Source organism: Procambarus clarkii, chromosome 19 (genome assembly GCF_040958095.1).
Source record: "Procambarus clarkii isolate CNS0578487 chromosome 19, FALCON_Pclarkii_2.0, whole genome shotgun sequence".
In the NCBI taxonomy this organism is placed as follows: domain Eukaryota; kingdom Metazoa; phylum Arthropoda; class Malacostraca; order Decapoda; family Cambaridae; genus Procambarus; species Procambarus clarkii.
This window is the reverse complement of record NC_091168.1, coordinates 11,094,903-11,118,569: the sequence shown is the minus strand read 5'-3', so window position 1 is coordinate 11,118,569 and position 23,667 is coordinate 11,094,903. Positions and strand designations below refer to the sequence as shown.

At 51.3% G+C, this 23,667-nt stretch overlaps 1 protein-coding gene across 1 annotated transcript in view; it reads left to right on the top strand.

Moving 5' to 3' along the window:
* Nucleotides 1-203: 203 nt before the first annotated feature.
* Nucleotides 204-23,667, top strand: part of LOC123757639 (uncharacterized) — a 285,082-nt gene continuing 261,618 nt past the window's right edge. Inside the window, 1 exon segment of the mRNA XM_045741479.2 lies at nucleotides 204-966. Coding sequence (XP_045597435.1) covers nucleotides 937-966 — 30 coding nt within the window. The 5' untranslated portion in view covers nucleotides 204-936.

Genomic DNA, 23,667 nt, shown 5'->3' with positions numbered 1-23,667 from the left:
TTTTTTCTGGAGGCATTTCTGAAGGCTTTAGGCATTGTATGTACTAGCTCTATGTATAAATTCATCAATATCTGCATCACCCCTTGTATGCATGCACTTTATCTAAATAAACATTTGAATTTGAATTTTAATCAACAACAACAACAACAACAATAATATCAAGCCCAATCACAGAAAACGTAAACATTGGTGTAGTATGACAAGCGATGATCCGACGCCTTCCACACAACATCCGCCGCTGCCAAGAAGGTTTTATCAGATTTCATGAATTGCACTCATATGTTTATTTTCATCATCCTCGCACACACAGGCGACCTCGACAACTTAGAAGCTCTGTCAAATTATGAAGATTGATGCGCTACTGTGAGTGAGGCGTCTTCCAGCATCACCACTCGTGCCCTCTTGGGGCAGGAAAATCCTTCATGTAAACTGCATCAATCGTATTGTAAAGAAGATGAATACTGTACTAATTTGCATGTATCAATATCTATAGACTACGAAGATGCTTATGGGTTGTGACTCGTCATCTCTCTGACTGCGGTATTCCACCATCAGGGGACTATTCTCTCGCCGTCTTCTGCACATTTGGACTGGCAGGGCACAGCTTAGTCCCGTCGCTGCCCTTCATACCAACAACAACAACAATAACAAACACCTTCATGAAGACATTTTGGATACTACCAAGAGTTTACAGGAGAACAGATCTTTAACGTAAAGTGCACCCATCATACCTAAGAGCTGAACTCCAAGGAACATCACTCAAGTGTTAACTTGAGCATCAACAGTGGGGGGCTTCACCCCCCATACCTTCACTATTGTGGTCCTCGGGGGGGGGGGGGGGTGGACCTGTAAGCTGCACTTATCACAACCAAGAAGTGAATAATGATGTAAATGGTACATGTAGAGATATAAGGTGGCTAAGTGTTATCATTAACCATGTCTAACCTAGACACGGCTACAGATAATGTAAGTAAATTATTCTTTTGGTGTATGATCATTTGTGCACAGTCGTTTTGCACTCTAGTTTCATCAGTAAATTCTCCCTTTCTATTTTGAAATGTAAAAACTTTCATATTTTATTACTATTTTCTGTGGGGAATCCTTGTTGGATCCATGAAGTTATCAATACTATATAGTGCTATATTAGTTGAGGTCATCAGTCTCAGAGTTCTTGTTACCTACTGGGTACCAGAGCCACAGCCTGGACCCCACAGAGAGGCACAGGGAGCAATGGCCTATGAACACTATGCATTTAAAGTATATCATACTTGCCATTGACAAGGAAAGGCACGCAGAAAGGTGAATCAAAACAGACCACTGTCTGGTTGAAAATTGCGAGCTACATCCTCAAAATGGCAAAAAGAACTGCTCCAGAAAGAAAGCAAACAACACTTCATCCAACTACAGTAGCCCCCCCCCCTGCTCATGAGTGGGAAGGGGGGGAGGGAGCTGCCATCCCACCAGTTCAGTTCTTGACCGATGTGCTTGGTGCTCAGACGTCGCCTCAGGCCATGATTTCTATTGTGGATTTTTGCCTCAACAGCTGTTCCTACACTTGCCGGGTGCACTGGCCTGGATTTCAAGGCACAGTACCTGAAATATCAGAGCTGCATACATCTAGGGACACCTTTCCTAGGTGCTACGTGAGTATTGCCCTTGCATGGTCAGGGTTATCTTCTCTGGGTCATTTGGGAATCACTCCCTTTTAGAAGGCTTCCTCAATTGTGGTTGTCTAGCCCTGGGGTAGGCTGGGGGTCTTGGGCTTTCCATCTTGCCCCGGGTAGGGGTGGGTGTATGTTTCTTGGTGGGGCGCACTGCGGCTGGCGCAGCCTCCTCTTGCTATCATGCAGCGGCCGATGTTTTTCTCCGGCTGCTAGTTTGCTAGTTGTGAAGTCTCTGGTTTTTTCTTGTTTTCATACAACGTTTTTCGCCTGTTGTAGCAGTGGCATTTTCGCCAGCTTAGCTCCTTATTAGGTTTTGCCTAGGTTGTGGTGGTTCTAAATATATCAAAAAAAGTTTCAAAAACTGTTGGCATTCTTTCTAAGATCAGATATTATGTACCCCGCCCTGCCCTGGTGACTCTCTATTACTCCCTCATCTATCCATATCTCAACTATGGTATTTGTGCTTGGGGCTCTACTACCCAAAAATCACTTACGTCCTCTAATTACTCAACACAAAGCTGCTATTAGGACAATATCCAACTCTGGCCCCAGACATCACTCGGTATCCCTACTCAAATCTCTCAATATGTTAGATATTAAGTCACTGCACATTCTCGCATGTGTATTATACATATATAAAATGCTGAACTGTAATGCCAATCCTGACCTCAAAAGCTTCATAGAAGGTTGTAACAGAACCCATGAGCACCACACCAGAAATAAATACAGTTTTGATATTCCTAGAGTACGACTTAATCAAACTAGAAATGCTCTACAAATCAAGGGACCCAGATTGTGGAATGACCTTCCCAACCATGTTAAAGACTGTACCTCTCTCAACCTGTTTAAGATAAAAACGAAGCTATACCTAATAAATTCCCTGTAACCTACCTTACCCTTCTATTGTCAAACAATGTCTGTTTTTTTTTTTAAATGACGCTGTTTGTCGACAGAATTGTATTTGTGCTGCATTTTCAGCCATGTCGTCCCCTTTTTATCTCTTTTTTTTTTTTATTTGTTCTCAACTCATTTTATTCTTTATGCTCAATTAGTATTAAGCTTTAGTCATTTAAGTTTTTCATGCCCGAAACGCTTTGCGTAATAGTGACTTTAGGCATTGTATGTACTAGCCCTATCTATAAATCCATCACTCTTTGTAAAATCTCTTGTATGTATGTACCTTACCTAAATAAACATTTGATTTGATTTGATTTGATTTAGTAGTCCTCCTCTATTGCCTCCGAGGTTTCACAGCTGCTAATTGCTGTCAGTTTGCCTGCTTCAGACAGGGTTTAACAGGTTAGCTGGCCCTAGTGCTGGGGCTTTCTGTGGGGCTTAATTACCCTGCAGGCGCTGGAAAACTCCTTTGGGCTTGGTCCTATCATGGATACTTTTTTCGAGCACACTCTCGTCTTGTGTGAATTTGAAGGTTGTTCGTCACCCCAGCCTCAGGGAGACGATCATCCGTACTGCCTCCATCATGCTGTCTGTTGGGTCAGGGACACCTATGATCTGGAGTTTTGTGAGACTTGTTGCTGGCTTGTGGTCCAATTTCCTCATCCCTTATCTGATGATGTCAGGGATTAGGCAGCAGCTGCATTGCATGATCGCTTCTCTTTATTGCAATGGGCCAGGTTGGTTGCAAAGTTGGAGGCCCCGGAGCTGCCATTTAGGTTTTAGGACCTCAGATTTAGGGGCGTGAGTTGCTTCAGCCTTGGTTCAGTCCGTGTCCCCTCTTCCTTCCCAGGTGGGCCGGGGCAGTTTGCCCTGTTTGCCCCCCCCCCCACCTCGGGTTCATTTCCAGGTGCTTCCCCCCCTCGGGTTCATTTCCGGGTGGTCCCCCCACGGGTTCACTTCTGGGTATCCCCCCCCTCGGGTTCATTTCTGGGTGTCCCCCCCCCCCCATCAGGTTTATTTCAGGGGTGGGTGGGCCTCCTCCTCGGGTTCATTTCTGGAAGCGCACCATGTTCATTTCCCCTTTCACAGGTAGTACGGCCGTGAAAGGGGAAAAGGGGGGAAAGGCTGGCTCTTTTTGCCCACACTTGGTCCCACACACTCGTAGGCTTTTTGGGTCAGATCTTGTGGCCTTCAATGGCGTTGGGCGGTCCTTCCTTCCTTCAGGGGGGACAGGTCGGGGGGGGGGGAGGCTTCTTCCTTATCCATTCGTTGGGTCATCTTGGAGTGGGTTTGCTTATGCATGGTCGAAACGACCTCATCTCAGGGAGATTTCCTGCCAGTTTCAGGTTCCGAAACAGGACTGTGCAAATCTCCAGTACATTCTGGACTTGTCTTATCTGAACAGGTTGATTTCTTTCCCCCTCCTTTCGGATGACCACGTTGTCCAAAGTCCGGCTCGTTCACGATCCGGCACTTGGATGATTTTCCTGGACCTCAAGGACGTGTATTGGTACATCCTTATCCATTCAGGATTAAGGGATTGGTTAGGTTTTGTTGGTGGGGCGACAGGCTTGCCACTTTCGTTGTCTCCCGTTCGATTTGAATCTGACACGTCGCGGTTTTACACACTTGACTCCTCAGGTCATGGTGGCCCGTCTGCATCTGCTAGATCTTCGGGTTTTGGCCTACCTCAATGACTGGTTGGTTTGGGCTCCCAGCCAGTCTGCTTGTCCACTAGTTAGGGATCTGGCTCTTTCCCAGCTCGCTGGGTTCGGGTTCTTGGTGAACTGGTGGAAGTCCCAGTTGGTTCCGTAGGTTCGGAGTTGGCTGGGCCTTGTTTGAGATTCTCGGACGGCGTCCCTTTTTCTCCCTCCTGCGGCCTTGTTCCAGCTGCAGTCCCACCACTGGCTGTTTTTAGGGGAAAACCCGGGTCACTTGGAGGTTGCTCGAGCAGCTGTGTGGGAGCCTGAATTTTGCTTTGGGTTTGAAACTGGTTTGGTTTCTCTTCTGGTGTCTTCGGAGCAGCCTTTTTCCCCACTTTCACGGGCTCTGGGTATGATCCCAGGTGTCCTTGCGCCATTTGCTGTGTCACTGGCTTCCCCTTCAGGTTTTTCAGGGTTTGGTGCCATGGCGCCTTCCTCCTCCCTCTGCCTCTTTCAACAGGTCGGTCTGGTGAAGTACCTCGCTGGTTTGACTTACTCTGTGTTAAGGATCTGGCATTTCTAACGCACGTGTATCATTCTTTGTATGGTGATCAGTGGCTTCTTTTATGGTGTCCCACCTGTGGTCTTCTTCTCAGTGACAGTATGGAGACTTTTGGTGATTTTTCTGCCTTTTTCTTTTTCTGGCGGGTTTCGTCGGTGTCAGACCGGGTTGTTTTTGTCCTTTCTCTTGTGGCTTTTTCTGGATCGGCATCTCATGCCGAATACTGTCGCTTCTTATCACGTGGTTTTGGCGGAGGTGCTGCAGCTTGCACTCAGGGTGGATGTAACTTCTGCTCCGTTTTTGCATGCTTTCTCGTGCATTCTTTCACCTCTGACCTAAGGCTTCTTAGTCATTGAACCGGGTTCCTTCTTTTCTTTCTTCTCGGTTTGTGGTGACCCCTTCAGTAGGTGATTGTTTTTGGAAGGCATGTTATTGTTGGCCTTGGCCTCTAGGGGTTGGGTTGGGAAGCTTTATGCTCTTCTCCAGTGCCAAGGGTTTAATTCCTTTGGTCCTGGTGGTTGTTTTGTCTGTTTGCAGCTGTCTCCTTTTCTGACGAAGAATGACACAGCAGGCTTCTGAAGGAGTCCATTGATTGTGGTTGCTTGGTTTGTTAGGCCAGGGGTGCATCACGCTCTGAGTCCGGTAGCTGCATTACGCTGCTACCTGCTGGCCACCAGTTGTACTCACCTATTTGTGCTTGCGGGGGTTGAGCTTTGGCTCTTTGGTCCCGCCTCTCAACTGTCAATCAACTGGTGTACAGATTCCTGAGCCTACTGGGCTCTATCATATCTACATTTGAAACTGTGTATGCAGTCAGCCTCCACCACATCACTGCCTAATGCATTCCATCCGTTAACTACTCTGACACTGAAAAAGTTCCTTCTAACGTCTCTGTGGCTCATGTGGGTACTCAGTTTCCACCTGTGTCCCCTTGTTCGCGTCCCACCAGTGTTGAATAGTTTATCCTTGTTTACCCGGTCGATTCCTCTGAGGATTTTGTAGGTTGTGATCATGTCTCCCCTTACTCTTCTGTCTTCCAGTGTTGTAAGGTGCATATCCCGCAGCCTTTCCTCATAACTCAGTTGTAATTACCTAAGTGTAATTACCTAAGTGTAGTTACAGGATGAGAGCTACGCTCGTGGTGTCCCGTCTTCCCAGCACACTTTGTCATATAACGCTTTGAAACTACTGACGGTCTTGGCCTCCACCACCTCCTCACTTAACTTGTTCCAACCGTCTACCACTCTATTTGCGAAGGTGAATTTTCTTATATTTCTTTGGCATCTGTGTTTAGCTAGTTTAAATCTATGACCTCTTGTTCTTGAAGTGCCAGGTCTCAGGAAATCTTCCCTGTCGATTTTATCAATTCCTGTTACTATTTTGTATGTAGTGATCATATCACCTCTTTTTCTTCTGTCTTCTAGTTTTGGCATGTTTAATGCTTCTAACCTCTCCTCGTAGCTCTTACCCTTCAGTTCTGGGAGCCACTTAGTAGCATGTCTTTGCACCTTTTCCAGTTTGTTAATGTGCTTCTTAAGATATGGGCACCACACAACAGCTGCATATTCTAGCTTTGGCCTAACAAAAGTCATGAACAATTTCTTTAGTATATCGTCATCCATGTAATTAAATGCAATTCTGAAGTTAGAAAGCGTGGCATATGCTCCTCGCACAATATTCTGTATGTGGTCCTCAGGTGATAGTTTTCTATCTACAACCACCCCTAGATCTCTTTCTTTATCAGAATTCTTTAAAGATTTCTCACATAATATATAGGTTGTGTGGGGTCTATGTTCTCCTATTCCACATTCCATAACATGACATTTATTAACATTAAATTCCATTTGCCAAGTGGTGCTCCATATACTTATTTTATCCAGGTCTTCTTGAAGGGCATGACAATCATCTAAATTTCTTATCCTTCCTATTATCTTAGCATCATCAGCAAACATGTTCATATAATTCTGTATACCAACTGGTAGATCATTTATGTACACAATAAACATCACTGGTGCAAGAACTGAACCCTGTGGTACTCCACTTGTGACATTTCTCCATTCCGATACATTGCCTCTGATTACTGCCCTCATTTTTCTATCAGTCAGAAAATTTTTCATCCATGATAGAAGCTTACCTGTCACCCCTCCAATATTTTCCAGTTTCCAGAACAACCTCTTATGTGGAACTCTGTTTTAAAGCCTTTTCTGGGGGGAGCCCCGTCGGCTCCCCGGAGCTATCCCAGGCTGATATGCTAATGTCAGACTTTGGCATCAGTCATGTGTATGGAGTTCTTAGGCCTACCGGGGACCACGGCCAGAACCGGGCCCCCTCAGAGAGGCAAGGGGAGCAATGGCCTATAGAAGCCCTCGTGTAGTTGGAAGCATTCTATGTCTGCCATCGACCGGAACAGGCACCCAGAAAGGTAAGCGCCCAAAACAAACCCCTATTCTGGTTAAAATTGCTACCTAAAACCGAACTAATGGATAGAACTCCCCAACCGAAAACAAGCAAACTAGTGTGACGTCACACACTGCCGCGCCGCTGTGTGCGCAGCTCCCCCCTCCCCGGGAGGGGGAAGGGGGAGCCCCAGACCCCCCGCGCCGGCTACCCACACCTCAGTTCTTGAGGCTGATGCTATAGGCGATGGTCGTGTGCTCTGGCTCCGGTGTCGCTACTGCACTGTGCTTTGTGTGTGGTGTTAGTTTTGTGGGTGCGAGAGCCAGGAGTTATCTTCAGTACTCGGGCTGCATGCGCCTAGGGCTGCCTTCCCTAGGTGCCCTGTAAGTACTGCCCTTGGGGCTTGGGGCTACCTTCCACAGGCTCCTCGGGGTCTGCCTCTGCTGGTCCGTTTTACCTTTCGGTTTTTCGGCCGCCTGTTGGGCTCTTGGGTGTTCTGTTCTCCCTTGTTACCGGCAGGTAAGGGGCAGTTTGCACTGGTAGGGGCGCAGGGTGCTGCTCAGCTTGTATTTCCCGACATCGCGGCCGGCTCTGTTCCTTGGGGTTCGCTGTCCTCTTGCGGGGTTTTGTTTTTCTTTTTGTTTTTGCCTGGTGGGGGGTTCTGTCATTTTATTCAGTTTGTTTTTGCCCTTCCACTGTTCTCCTCGGTGGCGCCCCCTGCTAGGTCCCCGTGAGTGTACACGTCCCTGGGGTTCAGCTTTAGAAGTTTGCTTGGTAGTTTTGGGCGCCGGTTTGCAGCACCCTGCCTGGGACTACCTGAGCGCGAGTCCTCTTAAAGTAAACGCTCAGGACCCTGGGAATCCCCTAGGGGGCGCGTGGGTCCGATGGATGTGACCCCGGAGTCCCCGCTCGCTGTGTGCGAGTTTGAGGGTTGCTCGGTCCCCTTGTCTCAGGGTGACCCTCATTGTTTTTGCCTCTGCCACGCTGCCTGTTGGGTCGGTGATACTTTCGACCCTGAGTCCTGTGAGTGTTGCTGCTTGCTTGTGACTCAATTTACCCAATCCTCTGATGATTCTATTCGGGTACAGGCGGCACGTGCGTTGCAGTCTAGGTTTCGTCTGTTGCAACGCGCTCGGATGGTTGCTTGATGCCCCGGGGCTGCCCCGCTTTGCTTTTCGAGACCCGGACTTGGGGGTGGGGGTCGCTTCGATCCTGGTTCAGTCCGCACCTCCTCGTCCTTCCCCTTCTGTTCGTTCTGGTCCCCCGCCCCTGCTTCCGGCCCCGAAGCGTCTGAGGGTTTCGGGGTCGGAGCAGGGGTTACTTGATCTCGAGACTCGGGCAGCTTCGGGGGTTGCCCCTTCCGGGGGGGCGGCAGAGGCATTCGAGTCTTGTCTCCCGGCCGAAGCTTCAGGGTCTGACCAGTGGGCCCCCCTTCCTCCAGCTTTTTCGGCTGCTCCGTCCTTGTCTTGTGGGGTCGGGGCTTGGGGAGAGGACTCGGCCTCGGGTCCTGTGGTGACGGACCTCGAGGCTGGGGAGGGGCTGACTTGGGGGCCTTGGGCCCCGCTGGACCCCGCCTGGGTTTTTCTTCCCACTGAGCGGGGCTTATTGTTACAAGGAGTGGGTTTTTTTTTTTCCCCCCCTCTGCGTACGAGTTGGATTTGGTGTCGGCCCCTCCCCGGGTTCGGTTCCGTGTTCCCCGGGTACGTCGGTTCCGTCCTTCCGGAGGTTTTCGGCTTATCGCATCCAACCTGGTGTGGTGCGAGCGGCCTTTGCAGCTTACCTCCTGCGTGACCCGGATTATGCCTCGGAAATGGATCCGTCCACGTTCAGGTTTGGGACTTCGTTCCCTTTCTGGCTCCGTTACGAGGTTCCGGAGTCGTCCTGGCTAGCAGACTGCCCCTTGTTTGGTCTGGATTCCTGGCATTCCTTCTGTCGTTCCCGCACGCTGGAGTGGCGGGAAGCTTCCACGGTGCTTCAGGTTTTCCTGGGGGGTGAACTTGAGTACCTGAATGAGTGCTTGTTTGCCCCTGCCCTTCCCCGCGATGTGGGCGTTATTCAGCTCCATGTGCAGGTTCCCTCCCTTTCGGCGGCGCTCGTGGCGGAGGACTTGCGCGCTCGGGGCCTTTTGTGTTCGGCCTTGCGGTTCTTTTCCCTCCTGGAGCTGTCTTCGGATTGGCTCGTGGAGGATGTGGGGACGCTTGGGTTCGTCCCGGGGTCCGGCACCTTGTCCTCGGCTGCGCGTTCGTCGGCTGCCTTGTTGAAGCTGTTCACGCCGATTTTGCGGGATGCGGTTTCCCTGTTCTATGCTTCCCGTCTCGCGTGTCGGCAGGCGGTGTTGGGTTCCTCCGTGGAATCTGCTTGGGCTCTGGCTCTTAGGCGTTCTTCACCTTTTTGTCCTCTCCTGTTTGGGGAGTCGGCCGTGGCGCAGTTTATTCAGGCTGCATCGGCGGCTTGTCGTCCGATGTCGGACTTGTTGGTTTTCCGGGGGTCCCGGGGTGGGTCTTCCCGGAAAGGTCGTGCCAGGGCTCGGGGTTCCTCTCGTCGTGGTAGGCCTCTGGTGTCAGGTTTGGGGTTGGCTCCTCCTGCGGACCCTCCCTCGTCTGGTCGGCGCGGTGTTCGCACTGTCCGGGGTTCTGGGTCTCGTAAGGGTCGCCGGCCCTTTCGCGGTTTGCCCCCTTGACGGGGCGATGGGGGGGGGGGGAGCGGCTTGCGCTGTTCGCCCGCGCCTGGTCCCACGATTCGTGGGCCTTTCGGGTCGTGTCTCGCGGCCTGCGGTGGCGTTGGGTGGCCCCTCCCCCCTTTGGGGGGTCGGGGCTGGCAGGGCAGGCTTCTTCCCCTGCGCTCTGTCGAGTCGTCTTGGAGTGGGTACGCTTGGGCGTCGTCGAAACGACGTCGTCCCTCAGATGGGTTTCCAGTCTGTTTCCGGTTCCGAAACGGGACTGCGCGGACCTGCGGTTCATTCTGGACTTGTCCCGTCTGCACCCCTGGGTTCATTGCCCCTCCTTTCGGATGACTACGCTGTCTCAGGTTCGGCTCCTCTTGGAGCCGGGAGCTTGGATGGTGTCCCTGGACCTCCGGGACGCTTATTGGCATGTCCCGATTCATCCGCGGTTCAGGGACTGGCTCGGTTTTGTGGTGGGGCGTCTGAGTTACCGCTTTCGTTGTCTCCCGTTCGGGTTGAACCTGGCACCTCGCGTGTTCACACGCCTTACACGGGTTGTGGTGGCTCGTTTGCGTCTCCTAGGTGTTCGGGTGTTGGCCTACCTCGACGACTGGCTGGTTTGGGCTCCCAGCCAGTCAGCTTGCTTGCTAGCCAGGGATTTGGTTCTTTCCCAGCTCGCCGGGTTCGGGTTCTTGGTGAACTGGAGGAAGTCCCATCTAGTTCCCTCTCAGGTTCGGACTTGGCTGGGTCTCGTGTGGGACTCTCGAACCGCCTCCTTGTCTCTCCCTCCGGAGTCTCTCCTGCGGCTGCAGTCCCGCCTTCGTCTGTTTCTGGAGGGCCCTCGGGTCACCCGGCGGTTGCTCGAGGGGCTGTGCGGGAGCCTGAACTTCGCGATGGTGGTCTACCCGCCGGGTCGGGTTTGGCTTCGACGGCTGTTCTGGTTCCTTCGGGGTTCCCCCTTCCGCCTCTCTCGCGATCGCAGAGTTCGACCCCCGGGGGACTTGCGTCGGTTGCTGCGTCACCGGCTTCCTCTTCGGGTTTTTCGGGGTTCAGTGCCTTGGCGCCTACCCGAGCCCTCGCTCGATGTGTACACGGATGCGTCGTCTCTCGGCTGGGGTTTTTGTGACCAGTGCTCACCAGGCCGGCCAGGGGCGTTGGGATCCGTCCTTCCGTCGAGCTCACAGTACGGTGCGGGAGTTCGCGGCAGTGTGGTTTGCTCTGGGGAGGATTCGGGTGGCCCGCGGATCGACGATTCGGCTCCATTCGGACTGCTCTCCGGTGGTTCATTGCCTGAACCGCGGGGGTTCGATGCGGTCCTTGTCTCTTTGGGTTTGGTCGCTTCGGGTGACTCGTCTGCTGAGTTCTCGGGGTTTGGCTCTCCTGGCGGTTCACGTACGGGGCGTGTCCAACGTCTTGGCCGACGCCCTGTCTCGCTTCGTTCCCCTCTCCACGGAGTGGACGGTCGACGACGAGTCCTTCCGTTGGCTTTGCCAGACGTTCGGGCGCCCCGAAGTGGACCTCTTCGCGTCGGCGTGGTCGCGGCGTCTTCCCGTTTATGCGGCGCCCTTCCCCGATTGTGAGGCCGTCGGGGTCGATGCCTTTCGGGTCGACTGGTCGAGGTGGGGGTTCCTGTACCTCTTTCCCCCGGTTCGGCTGTTGCTCCAGGTCCTGACTCGCTTAGAGACTTACCGGGGGAGAGTTGTCCTTCTGGCCCCTTGGTGGCCGGCCCAGCCTTGGTTTCAGGCGCTGGTTGCTCGGTGTCCGAACCCGAGGGTTTTCCCGCGGCTCCGCCTCTTTCAGCAGATCGGGCCGGTGCGTCACGTAGCTGGTTCGATCTTCTCCTCGAGTCTTCGCGTATGGTTTTTTTGACTCGAGTCTATCATCATCTCTATGGTGATCAGGTGGCCTCCTTGTTGGTGTCCCACCTGAGGGCTTCTTCTCGGCGGCAGTATGAAGTTTCCTGGCGGTCCTTCCGTTTCTTTTTGCGTCTTCGTCGTGTTAGCTCTTTGTCTGGTCGGGTGGTCTTGTCCTTTCTCTCGTGGTTGTTTCAGGACCGTCATCTTATGCCTAACACTGTCGCTTCGTATCGTGCGGCGCTGGCGGAGCCGCTTCAGCTTGCTTTCGGTATCGATGTTACGTCTGCGCCGTTTCGCAAGCTGTCTCGTGCATTGTTTCACCTCCGGCCTGCTCATGCGTCGCCTGAGCCGTCCTGGTCTTTGGACAGAGTGCTCGCTTTCCTTTCATCTCCTCGTTTCGTTGTGGCCCCTTCGGTCCAGGATTGTTTTTCCAAGGCACTTTTCTTGTTGGCTTTGGCCTCTGGGGGTCGGGTAGGGGAGCTTCATGCTCTCCTCCGGCGCAGGGGTTTCTGCTCTTTTGGTCGTGGTGATAGTTTTGTTCGTTTGCAGCCGTCTCCTTCTTTTCTGGCAAAGAATGAGACTGCTGCGTTCCGGAGGGGTCCTTGGGTGGTTGATGCTTGGTTGGTCAGGCCGGGGGTGCATCATGTTTTGTGTCCGGTTGCGGCGCTTCGCCGTTATTTGCGCGCCACAGCTTCTGTGTCCGGGGACGCGCTGTGGGTTGATCCGGTTTCCCTTCTTCCCTGTTCGCGGGTTCGGGTCTCTCAGGTCGTCCGCAGGGTTATTAGGTCCAGCCAGCCTGCGGTCTATCCCCGTGCCCATGACATTCGTAAGTTCGCGGCTCTTGCTGCCGTCTTTGGGAATATGTCTTGGTCTGATATTCGGGCGCGGGGATTTTGGCGGTCGAACAGGGTCCTGGCTGCTCGTTACCTTGTGAATGTCCCTGGGCCTCGTCGGGCCTGTGTTGCTTTGGGTCGGCGGTTGCAGCCAGTTGTCTCGGCTTCGAGTTGAGGGGTGAGCGACGACCGCCTCCCGGGTAAGTCCCTCTTTTTCTGTCTGTGGGTAGTTAGCTCCGGGGAGCCGACGGGGCTCCCCCCAGAAAACCAGCGTTGAATGTAATGAAACGCCATTTTCTGGGTGAGTCCCGGAGGCTCCCCGGCATCCCTCCCTCCCTCCGGTCGGCGTTTTTTCGTGTTTTTGACATCCAGCCTCAAGAACTGAGGTGTGGGTAGCCGGCGCGGGGGGTCTGGGGCTCCCCTTCCCCCTCCCGGGGAGGGGGGAGCTGCGCAGACAGCGGCGCGGCAGTGTGTGACGTCACACTAGTTTGCTTGTTTTCGGTTGGGGAGTTCTATCCACTAGTTCGGTTTTAGGTAGCAATTTTAACCAGAATAGGGGTTTGTTTTGGGGCGCTTACCTTTCTGGGTGCCTGTTCCGGTCGATGGCAGACATAGAATGCTTCCAACTACACGAGGGCTTCTATAGGCCATTGCTCCCCTTGCCTCTCTGAGGGGGCCCGGTTCTGGCCGTGGTCCCCGGTAGGCCTAAGAACTCCATACACATGACTGATGCCAAAGTCTGACATTAGCATATCAGCCTGGGATAGCTCCGGGGAGCCTCCGGGACTCACCCAGAAAATGGCGTTTCATTACATTCAACGCTGGTTTTTTAGGTCCTGATAGATGCAGTCAACCCAACCATCTCTTTCCTGTAATATCTCTGTGGCTCGATCATAGAAACTGAGTAAATTCGATACACAGGATCTTCCAGATCGAAAACCATACTGTCTGTCTGATATTATATCATTTCTCTCCAGGTGTTCTACCCATTTAGTTTTGATTAGTTTTTCCAATACTTTCACTATTACACTTGTCAATGATACAGGTCTATAATTGAGGGGGTCTTCCCTGCTGCCACTTTTGTAGATTGGAACTATATTAGCCTGTTTCCACACGTCTGCTACGATTCCTGTACACAGGGATGCCTGAAAGATCAGGTGAAGTGGAATGCTGAGCTCAGATGCACATTCTCTCAGAACCCATGGTGAAACTCCATCTGGGCCAGCTGCTTTGTTCTTACCGAGCTCCTTTAGCATATTTCCACTTCATCTCTAGACACCTATATCCGCTCTATGTTGTTCTCTGGAATTCTTATTGTGTCTGGTTCTCTGAAGATTTCATTTTGTACAAACACACTTTGGAACTTTTCATTTAATGTTTCACACATTTCCTTTTCATTTTCCGTGAATCTGTTTCCCATTTTCAACCTCTGGATATTATCCTTTACCTGCAATTTGTTGTTTATGAATTTGTAGAATAGGCCCGGTTCTGTTTTACATTTATCCGCTATCCCTTTTTCAAAATTTCTTTCTGCCTCTCTCCTGTCATGCATCATGTGTTGTGTGTCTGGTTGCGGCTTTCCATCATTATTTGTGCACCATGGCTTGTGTGTCCGGGGACGTGCTTTTGGTCTCTTGCCCTCTCACAATTTCTGTCGAACCAATCCTGTTTTCTGGCCCTGCATCTCTGTTTTGGTATAAATTTTTTTGTGCCTGTATCATATATTTCACAAAACTTGCATACATCTCATTTACTTCCTTGCCTAGCATCAAGTCTGTCCAATTATACTTACTAAAAAAATTTCTAAGGTCACCATAATATCCTCTCCTGAAGTCTGGTTTTTCAACTGCTTCAACCTCCTTATTTTCTTCCAGCTTATAACGAGGGCTGTGCTTTGGGTTGATCCGGTTTCCCTGGTTCCCTCTTCCAGGGCTCATGTTTCTCAGGTTGTCCACAGTGTCATTAAGTCTAGCCTGCCTGTTGTCTACCATTGTTCCCATGATGTTAGGAAGTATGCCGCTCTTTCAGCTGTCTTGGGCAATATGTCTTGGGACATTATTCGGGCGTGGGGATTTTGGAGGTCGAACAGGGTACTGGCCACCAGGTATCTCATTAACGTCCCAGTTCCTCTGAGGCCTTGGAGCGCTTGTCACAGCCATCTGTCTCTTCCACGCATTGAGATTTGCAGTGCTGCCTCCATCCTGGTAAGTCCCTGTTAGCCTTGCCTGTAGGTGGTTAGCCTCAGGGAGCCAAAGGGGCTCCCCACAGAAAACCCTCCTTGAATGTAATGAAATGCCAGTTTCTGGATGATCCCTGGAGGCTCCCTGACACCCTCCCTCCCTTTGGTCAGCGGCTTTCATCATTCAAGAACTGAATTGGTGGGTTGCCGACTTTCTCTCCCCCACATGGGGGTGGGGATAGCGCTAATGGGCAAGGGGCTAGTTGGATGAAGTGTTGCTTGTTTGTTTTCTTTCTGAGAAAGTTCTTTTGCTGCTTTAAGAATGTAGCTCACAGTTTTCAACCAGAGAGTGGTCTGTTTTGATTCGCCTACCTTTCTGGGTTCCTTTCCTGGTCAACAGCAGGTATGACATACTTTAAATGTAACGTGCTCATAGGCCATTGCTCTCTGCACCTCTCTTAGGAGTCCAGGTTCTGGCTCTGGTCCCCGGTAGGCAACAAGAACTCTGCGACTGATGACTCCAACAAATATAGCACTACATCATTAAGGATAGCTTCAGGGAGCCTCCAGGGCTCACCCAGAAACTGGTATTTCATTATATTCAACGCTAGTTTTATACACATTGTATCACGTGCATTCCACAGTCTTAAGATGCATCGTATTTGTCATGAGTTAGGTTACATTTGGTAATGCTTTAAAATCTATATGCTGATTATTAACTGGATGAAATAACTGGTCACCTGGTTGATACCTGGTTGATGGGGTTCTGGGAGTTCTTCTACTCTCCAAGCCCGGCCCGAGGCCAGACTTGATTTGTGAGAGTTTGGTCCACCAGGCTGTTGCTTGGTGCGGCCCGCAGGCCCACATACCCACCACAGCCTGGTTGGTCCGGCACTCCTTGAAGGAAACAATCTAGTTTCCTCTTGAAGATGTCCACGGTTGTTCCTGTAATATTTCTGATGCTCGCTGGAAGGACGTTGAACAACCGTGGACCTCTGATGTTCATACAGTGTTCTCCGATTGTGCCCATGGCACCTCTGCTCTTTACTGGTTCTATTCTGCATTTTCTTCCATGTCGTTCACTCCAGTATGTTGTTATTTTACTGTGCAGATTTGGGACTTGTCTCTCCAGTATTTTCCATGTGTATATTATTTGGTATCTCTCTCGTCTCTTTTCTAGTGAGTACATTTGGAGAGCTTTGAGACGATCCCAATAATTTAGGTGCTTTATCTCGTCTTTGCGTGCCGTATATGTTCTCTGTATTCCCTCTTATTTCAGCAATCTCTCCTGCTCTGAAGGGGGAAGTGAGTACTGAGCAGCACTCAAGACGGGACAGCACAAGTGATTTGAAGAGTACAACCATTGTGATGGGATCTCTGGACTTGAAGGTTCTCGTAATCCATCCTATCGTTTTTCTGGCTGATGCAATACTTGCTTGGTTATGCTCCCTAAACGTTAGGTTGTCAGACATCATTATTCCCAAATCCTTGACATGCTGTGTTCCTACTATGGGCAGATTCGATTGTGTTTTGTACCCTGTATTATGTTTAAGATCCTCATTTTTGCCGTATCTGAGTACCTGGAATTTATCACTGTTAAACATCATGTTATTTTCTGATGCCCAATCGAAAACTTTGTTAATATCTGTTTGTAGTTTATCAATGTCTTCAGCAGAGGTAATTTTCATGCTGATTTTTGTATCATCTGCAAAGGATGACACGAAGCTGTGACTTGTGTTTTTGTCTATGTCTGATATGAGAATAAGGAACAGCAGTGGTGCAAGGACTGTACCTTGAGGTACAGAGCTTTTAACTGCGCTCGGACTCGATTTTACTTGATTGACTGTTACTCTTTGTGTTCTGTTCGACAGGAAATTGAGTATCCAGCATCCTACTTTACCAGTTATACCCATTGACCTCATTTTGTGTGCAATCACTCCATGGTCACATTTGTCGAATGCCTTTGCAAAATCTGTGTATACGACATCTGCATTATGTTTTTCCTCTAATACCTTAGTGATTTTGTCATAGTGGTCAAGTAGCTGTGAGAGGCATGATCTTCCTGCTCTAAATCCATGTTGGCTTGGATTGTGGAGGTCATTGGTTTCCATGAATCTAGTGACCTTACTCCTGATCACTCTCTCAAATACTTTTATTATGTGGGACGTTAGAGCAACTGGTCTATAATTCTTTGCCAGTGCTGTGCTACCACCCTTGTGTAGAGGGGCAATGTCTGCTGCTTTAAACGCATCTGGTATCTCCCCCTGTGTCCAAGCTCTTCCTCCACACTATACTGAGTGCCTGTGCTACTGGCACTCTGCATTTCTTTATAAATATTGAATTCCATGAGTCTGGACTCTGGGCTGAGTGCATGGGCATATTGTCAATTTCTCTTTCAAAATCTGCCACGCTCGTGTTGATATCAGTTATATTTACAGGTGTTTGAGTATCATTCATAAAGAAATTGTTCGAATCTTCCACTTTCATGCTGAGAATTGGAGTGCTAAACATGTCCTCATACTGCTTTTCTGGGGGGAGCCCCAACGGCTCCCCGGAGCTATCCATGGCTGATATGGATACCCTAACTATTTTGCATCAGTCGATGTGGGTGGAGTTCTAGGCCTACCGGGGACCACGAGCCAGAACCTGGCCCCCTCAGAGAGGCATGGGGAGCAATGGCCCATAGAAATGCACATGTGATTTGGAGCATTCTATATCTGCCATCGACCGGGACAGGCACCCAGAAAGGTAAGCGCCACAAAACAAACCCCTATTCTGGTTAAACAACAAAATCGACAAACGAGTGGACAGAACTCCCTCAGGAAAACGAACTAACAAGCATGACGTCACGCGAGTCGCGCCGCATGTCTGCGCAGCTCCCCCCTCCCCGGGAGGGGGAAGGGGGAGCCCCAGACCCCCGCGCCGGCGATCCCCGCCCCAGTTCCTCGGCTGATGGGATAATGCACGGTCGTGTGGCTCCAGCTCCAGTCTTGTCTCAGTGCTGTGACTTGTTTGCAGTGCTGCTCTTACGGTGGTCGTGTGAGCTGGGAGTAGTATTCTCAGGTACTCGGGCTGCATGTGCTTAGGGTCACCTTCCCTGAGTGCCCTGTAAGTACCGCCCTTGGGGCTTGGGGTTGCCTTCCACAAGTCACCTTGGGTCTACCTCTGTTGGCTTTTTGCTGCTTGGCGTTTGGCCACCCCGAGGGTTTGGGGGTTTCACTCCCTTGTTTACCTTGGGGTAAGTGGTAGTTATCGCACTGGTGGGGCGCAGGGTACTGCGTAGCTAGTTTTCACCTATGACAGCGGCTGGCTCTGTTCCCTCTGGGTACGTTGTCCACTTGTGTGGTTTTTTTCTTTTATTTTTGCCTGGTAGGGGGGTCTTCCTTGTTTCCCCCCCCCCTTATATTAGGTTCGTTTGTGTGGTGGCACCCCCTGCTTTGCCCTCGCAAGTGGACACGTCCCGTGGGTTCAGCTTTAGCAGTTTGCTTGGTAGTTTGGAGCGCCGGTTAGCAGTACCCTGCCTGGGATAACCCTTAGCAGACCCAGTCTAGGGGCCCTGGGAAACCCCCCGGGGGCTCTCGGGTCCGATAGTGGAGACCCTTGCGTCCCCTCTCGCTTTGTGCGAGTTGAGGGTTGCTCTGTCCCTTTGTCTCAGGGTGACTCTCCTTGTTTTTGCCTCCGTCATGCTGCCTGTTGGGTCGGTGACACATTCGACCCTTGAGTCCTGCGAGCTTTGTTGCTTGTTCGTGACTCCATTCACCCAGTCTGCTGATGAATTTCCGTGGGTGCAAGCAGCTCGCGCGTTGCAGGGTAGGATGTTGCAACGCGCTCTGGTTTGTCGCTTCCCCGGACACCCGATGCTGCCCCGCTTTTGTAGGGACCCAGACTTGGGTGGTTTTGGTCGCTTCCGGCCTTGGTTCCTTCAACGCCCCCCTTGTTTTAACCCCCTCCTGCTTCCGGCCCCTACGCATCTGCAGGCTTCGGGGTCGGGGCGGGGTTAGAGGTTCTGAGACTTGGGCAGTTTCGGGGGTTGCCCCGTCCGGGGTAGCTGCGGAGGCATTCGAGTCTGTTCCTCCGGCCGATGCTCCGGGGTTTTGACCAGTGGGCCCCCTTCTCTTTCAGCTCTCTCGGCTGCCTTGGCTTTTTCTTGTGAGGCCGGGGCTTTGGAGGTCGACTCGGCCCCGGGGCCTGGTGCAGAGGCTCCTGGGGTTGGGGAGGAGCGGCCTTGGGGGCCTTGGGCTCCATTGCGCCCCGCCTGGATTTCAGTCCTTCTGAGCGGGGCTTACTGTTACGAGGAGTGGGGTTTTCTTTCCCCCTCTGCGTACGATTGGGCTTGGGTTCTGCTCCTCCCCGGGTTCGGTTCCGTGTCCCTGTGGTTTCTTCGGTTCCGTCTTCAGGAGGTTTTTGGCTAACCGCATCTCTTCGCCTGCGGTGCGGTTGGCCTTTGCGGCTTCCTCCTGCGTGTCCCGGAGTTTGCCTCCATACTGGTTCCTTCTGTTCTGGACAGGTTGGGCTCCTTGTTGGAGCCCAACAAGGAGCCTTGTTGGAGCCCAACAAGGAGCCTTGTTGGGCTACTTCTCGCTTTATTGGGCTACTTCTTGCCTTGTTGGGCTACTTCGCGCCTTGTTGGGCTACTTCTCGCCTGGTTGGGCTACTTCTCGCCTGGTTGGGCTACTTTCTTTCGCGTCCTGCGCATGCGCCGTGGGAGTTTGTTTTGGTTCCGGGCAGTGTGCACACGTGTTCTGCTCCAATTCTCTCGGGGGGTTTGCATCTCGTTCTTTTCTTATTCCCATCCGTGCCCCGTTGCTTTGGGGGTGTTCTGGGGTGCCGCTGTGTGGAATTCATGAGGTTTTTCCCTGCGTTCTAGGGTGGGGAGCCTCCTTCGCTGCTCCATCCTCTCCAGCGTGGGCGCACTGGCCGCCTCCGGCGGATACGGACTCGAACGCTTGCGTCATGGCCCTTCAGGGCCTATGTTCTGCAGGTGAGTTGGTGCGGTTTTGGCGTCTTCTTCGTCCTGACGCTGTTTTTGTCTTTGGGAGTAGGAATGGGTGTACATACGTACTTGAGAACGTGGACCGTATCAACCGAGGTGCCTACTGCAGGGCTATTAGCCCATACTGGGCAGCTCTTGTTTTCTCCACCTGATTCCTTCCTCGGTTCACGGGTGTCTGCAGGTGGCCTCTTGTCCCTTCAGAGGCGGTTCCTGCCTGTACTCCTCCTGCCCCTCTCCTATGCTTGTCTAACCTTGCTTGAGTTCGGGGCCCCACCTCCACCTTGTTCCGCAGTGCAACAGTGGGTGTGCCTGTTTGGTAGTACGTTTTCCTGTGTCGGAGGTTTTGTGTTCGCCTCCTTGTGTTTGCAGGTTGGGTTCTGCCTGTCGGGCAGATTCTATGCTTCTTGGGCACTCTCAATCTCTGCTCTTGGGGCTGTGTATAGGGTCAGCCCATGTTGGGCTGCCTAATGTGTTCCTTTGATTGCCTGTTACACTGCACACGTTTCTTCTACCGTCCCTGTGGCTCGGGTGCTCGGTTTCCGCCTATGTCCCCTTGTGTGCCACTCGTGTACAATTTATCTATCTTCTCTGTCGCTTCCTCGGGGAGTGTGGTGACGTTTTGCTGCGGTTTTGGTACTGCAGCTGCGTGTCGGGGTTGGTTGTGGCATTATGTTTGGCCCTTCTGTGCTCCCTCTGGGGCTCTCCTTCCTTGCCGGTCTTGCCGTGCAGGGCCTGGTTTTTCCATGTTCCTTGATTTCACTGTCTTGTCCTCGCCTCATTGTGCTGGCTGGGGATGAGCTTGGGGTCTTCATCTCGCCCCTCGCCTATCCTCCGGTTTCGGTTCAAGTTCCAGAGCCTAGTGGGCTCCCTTCCTTCGTGTTTTTCACGGCTGCCCCGGGGTTTTTCTTGACGCTGGGGCTTTGAGGGGACAGCTCGGCCCCGGGGCCTGCAGGGTGGGTTCCCTGGGGCTGGGGTGGGGCTCACGTGAGGGGCCTCAGGCCCCGTTGGTCCCCGCCGGGGTGTTTCTAACCCTCTGGGGGGACTTGCAGTTTTGTGGTGTGGGGTTTTTCGTTCCCCCTCTCCGCACGTGCTTTATGGGCGTCGGCCCCTCCCTGGGCATGGTTTCCTTGTCCGTTGTACCCGTTGTTTCCATCCTGTCGGTGGGTGCTTTTCTACGATCTTCGCCCCTTTTTCCGGGACGGGCCTTCTTCCGTCATGTCCCCCTCTTCTTGGGGTTTCTGCATGACTTTTGGTCTCGGGTGCGACAGGGGTTTTGGGGCCTTCGTCCTTTTTGTTTGCTTCTTTTTGTTCTCGAAAGTTCGGGACTGTTTAGCTCCTTCCCGTTTTCTAGGTGCGTCTGTCATTTGGTTGAGCTTCCCTCCGGTCCTTTCTAGGGCTTGTGGGTCCTCTTCCCAGCAGCTTCTGGGTGTTGGCCTTTTTGTTCTTTTGTGAATATCTCTTCTCTTCACACTGTCTCGGCGCTCCTAGTTTTCCTGGGAGCGATTTTGCTCCTCCTAATGAGTCTTTTCGCTCCTGCCCTTCTGCAGGTTGTTGGTGCGGGGCGGCTCCTTATGCGAGTTCCTTCCCTGTCAGCTGCACTTGTGGAGGTGGTCTTGCACATTTGTGGCATTTTCGTTTTGGTCCTGCGTTTTCTTTTCCCTCCTGGGGCTGTCATAGGATTGGCTTGCGGAGGATGTAGAGGCGCTTGGGGCCGTTCCTGGGTCTGGCACCTTGGTTTCTGCTGCTAGCTTTCGGTATCGATTTTCCTTCTGCGCCGTTTCGCAGGTTGTATCGTGCGTTGTTACACCTCCGGCCTGCTTATGCACTGCCTGTGTCGTCCTGGTCTTTGGACAGGGTGCTCTCCTGTTTTTCTTCTCCTTGGTGGTTGTGGCTCCTTGGGGTCAGGTTTGCTTTGCCTCGGTTTTCTTTTTGTGTTGGCATTCGCCTCTAGGGGCCGTGTGGCAGAGCTTCTTGCTCTTCTCAGGCGCAGTGGTTTTTGGCTCCTATTGTCGTGATCATAGGTTTTCTTCGTCTGCGGCCGTTCTCCCCTTTTTCTGGCGAATGCTATACCTTGGGTTGTTGTCTCGACTTCGTGTTGAGTGATTCTCCTACCGCCTCCCGGGTATGTCCCCTTGTTTTTTAGGTAGTCTTTGGTGAGGTAGCTCCGGGGAGCCGTAGAGGCTTCCCCCAGAAAACCAGCGTTGAATGTAATGAAACGCCATTTTCTGGGTGAGTCCCAAAGGCTCCCCGGCACCCTCCCATCCTCCGGTCGGTGGGTTTTTTCACGGTTTTGATATCCAGCCTCAGAACTGGGGCGGGGATCGCCGGCGCGGGGGTCTGGGGCTCCCCCTTCCCCCTCCCGGGGAGGGGGGAGCTGCGCAGACATGCGGCGCGGCTCGCGTGACGTCATGCTTGTTAGTTCGTTTTCCTGGGGAAGTTCTGTCCACTCGTTTGTCGATTTTGTTGTTTAACCAGAATAGGGGTTTGTTTTGTGGTGCTTACCTTTCTGGGTGCCTGTCCCGGTCGATGGCAGATATAGAATGCTCCAAATCACATGTGCATTTCTATGGGCCATTGCTCCCCGTGCCTCTCTGAGGGGGCCAGATTCTGGCTCGTGGTCCCCGGTTGGCCTAGAACTCCACCCACATCGACTGATGCAAAATAGTTAGGGTATCCATATCAGCCATGGATAGCTCCGGGGAGCCTCCGGGACTCACCCAGAAAATGGCGTTTCATTACATTCAACGCTGGTTTTTTAGGATTTCACTAATTTCTTTGTCATCCTCAGTGTATGAACCTTCACTAATACGAATAGGTCCAATACTGGCAGTGGTTTTCGCTTTTGATTTAGCATATGTGAAGAAATATTTTGGGTTTTTCTTTATTTCTTGAATTGCTTTCTGTTCTAGTTGCCTTTCTTCAGTCTGATAGGAATGCTTCAGTCTCTGTTCGATTTTTCAATCTCCCTGTTTAAATTATTTCTTCTCTGTATGGAGAGTCGTGTCTTCTTAAGCATTTCCGTTAATTTCTTCCTCCTTTTGTAATGTCGTCTGCGTTCTCTTTCTACATTGGATCTCTTTCTGGCTTTCCTCAAAGGAACATGTTTCAGACAGATTTCATATGCTTCAGAAGACAGTTTTTCTATTCCTTGTGTAGGATTTTTATTTCTTAGAACATTTTCCCATTGGATGTTTGTAAGTTCCCTGTTTATTTTCTCCCAGTCTATTCTCTTATTATTATAATTGAATTTATTGAATAGCCCTTCTCGCTTGTTGTTTCTCTTGGGCCTACTACCGTTATTAATGTTAGTTTGCACTTCAATTAGCTTGTGGTCCGAGTTCGTAGTGTCTGAGACAGTAATGTGTCTGATTAGCTCCTCATTGTTCGTGAATATCAGGTCCAGCGTGTTTTCGTTCCTAGTTGGTTCTGTAATGTGCTGACTGAGCGAGAATTTGTCACAGAATCTCAGTAGTTCTGTGACCTGTGGTTGGTTACCTACCTTCCACCTCATTGGAAGAGTTCAGGAGCTTTGTGCATGCCAGCTCCTCTTTAATATACAGAATATTATAATATACTCCTCCACTTGACCTAATTACTCTGTCACATCTATATAGATTACAATTCGGAATCCAGATTTCACTATCCATGTGGTCTTCTGTGTGGGTTTCTGTAAATGCACCAAATATTGAGTTCGATTCTATTAGGAGGCCATTTATGAACTTTATTTCTTGATTTTGGTTTCAAGCCTTGTATGTTTGCAAATATGAATGATTTCCCACATTGCGTGTCACTTTTGGTGGGCTTTGGTAGTTCTCCCCCCACTCTACCCCGGTCCAGGGTGTGTTGTTTTGGAATTTACCATAAAACAGTTGTTTTATGGTAAATAAGACAGTTCCATGTCAACTGTGCATGTATTAAAATATGAAACATCTTATTAGGTTTATGATTCTATCACTGCTAAAGGGTGTTGTGCCATGTGCC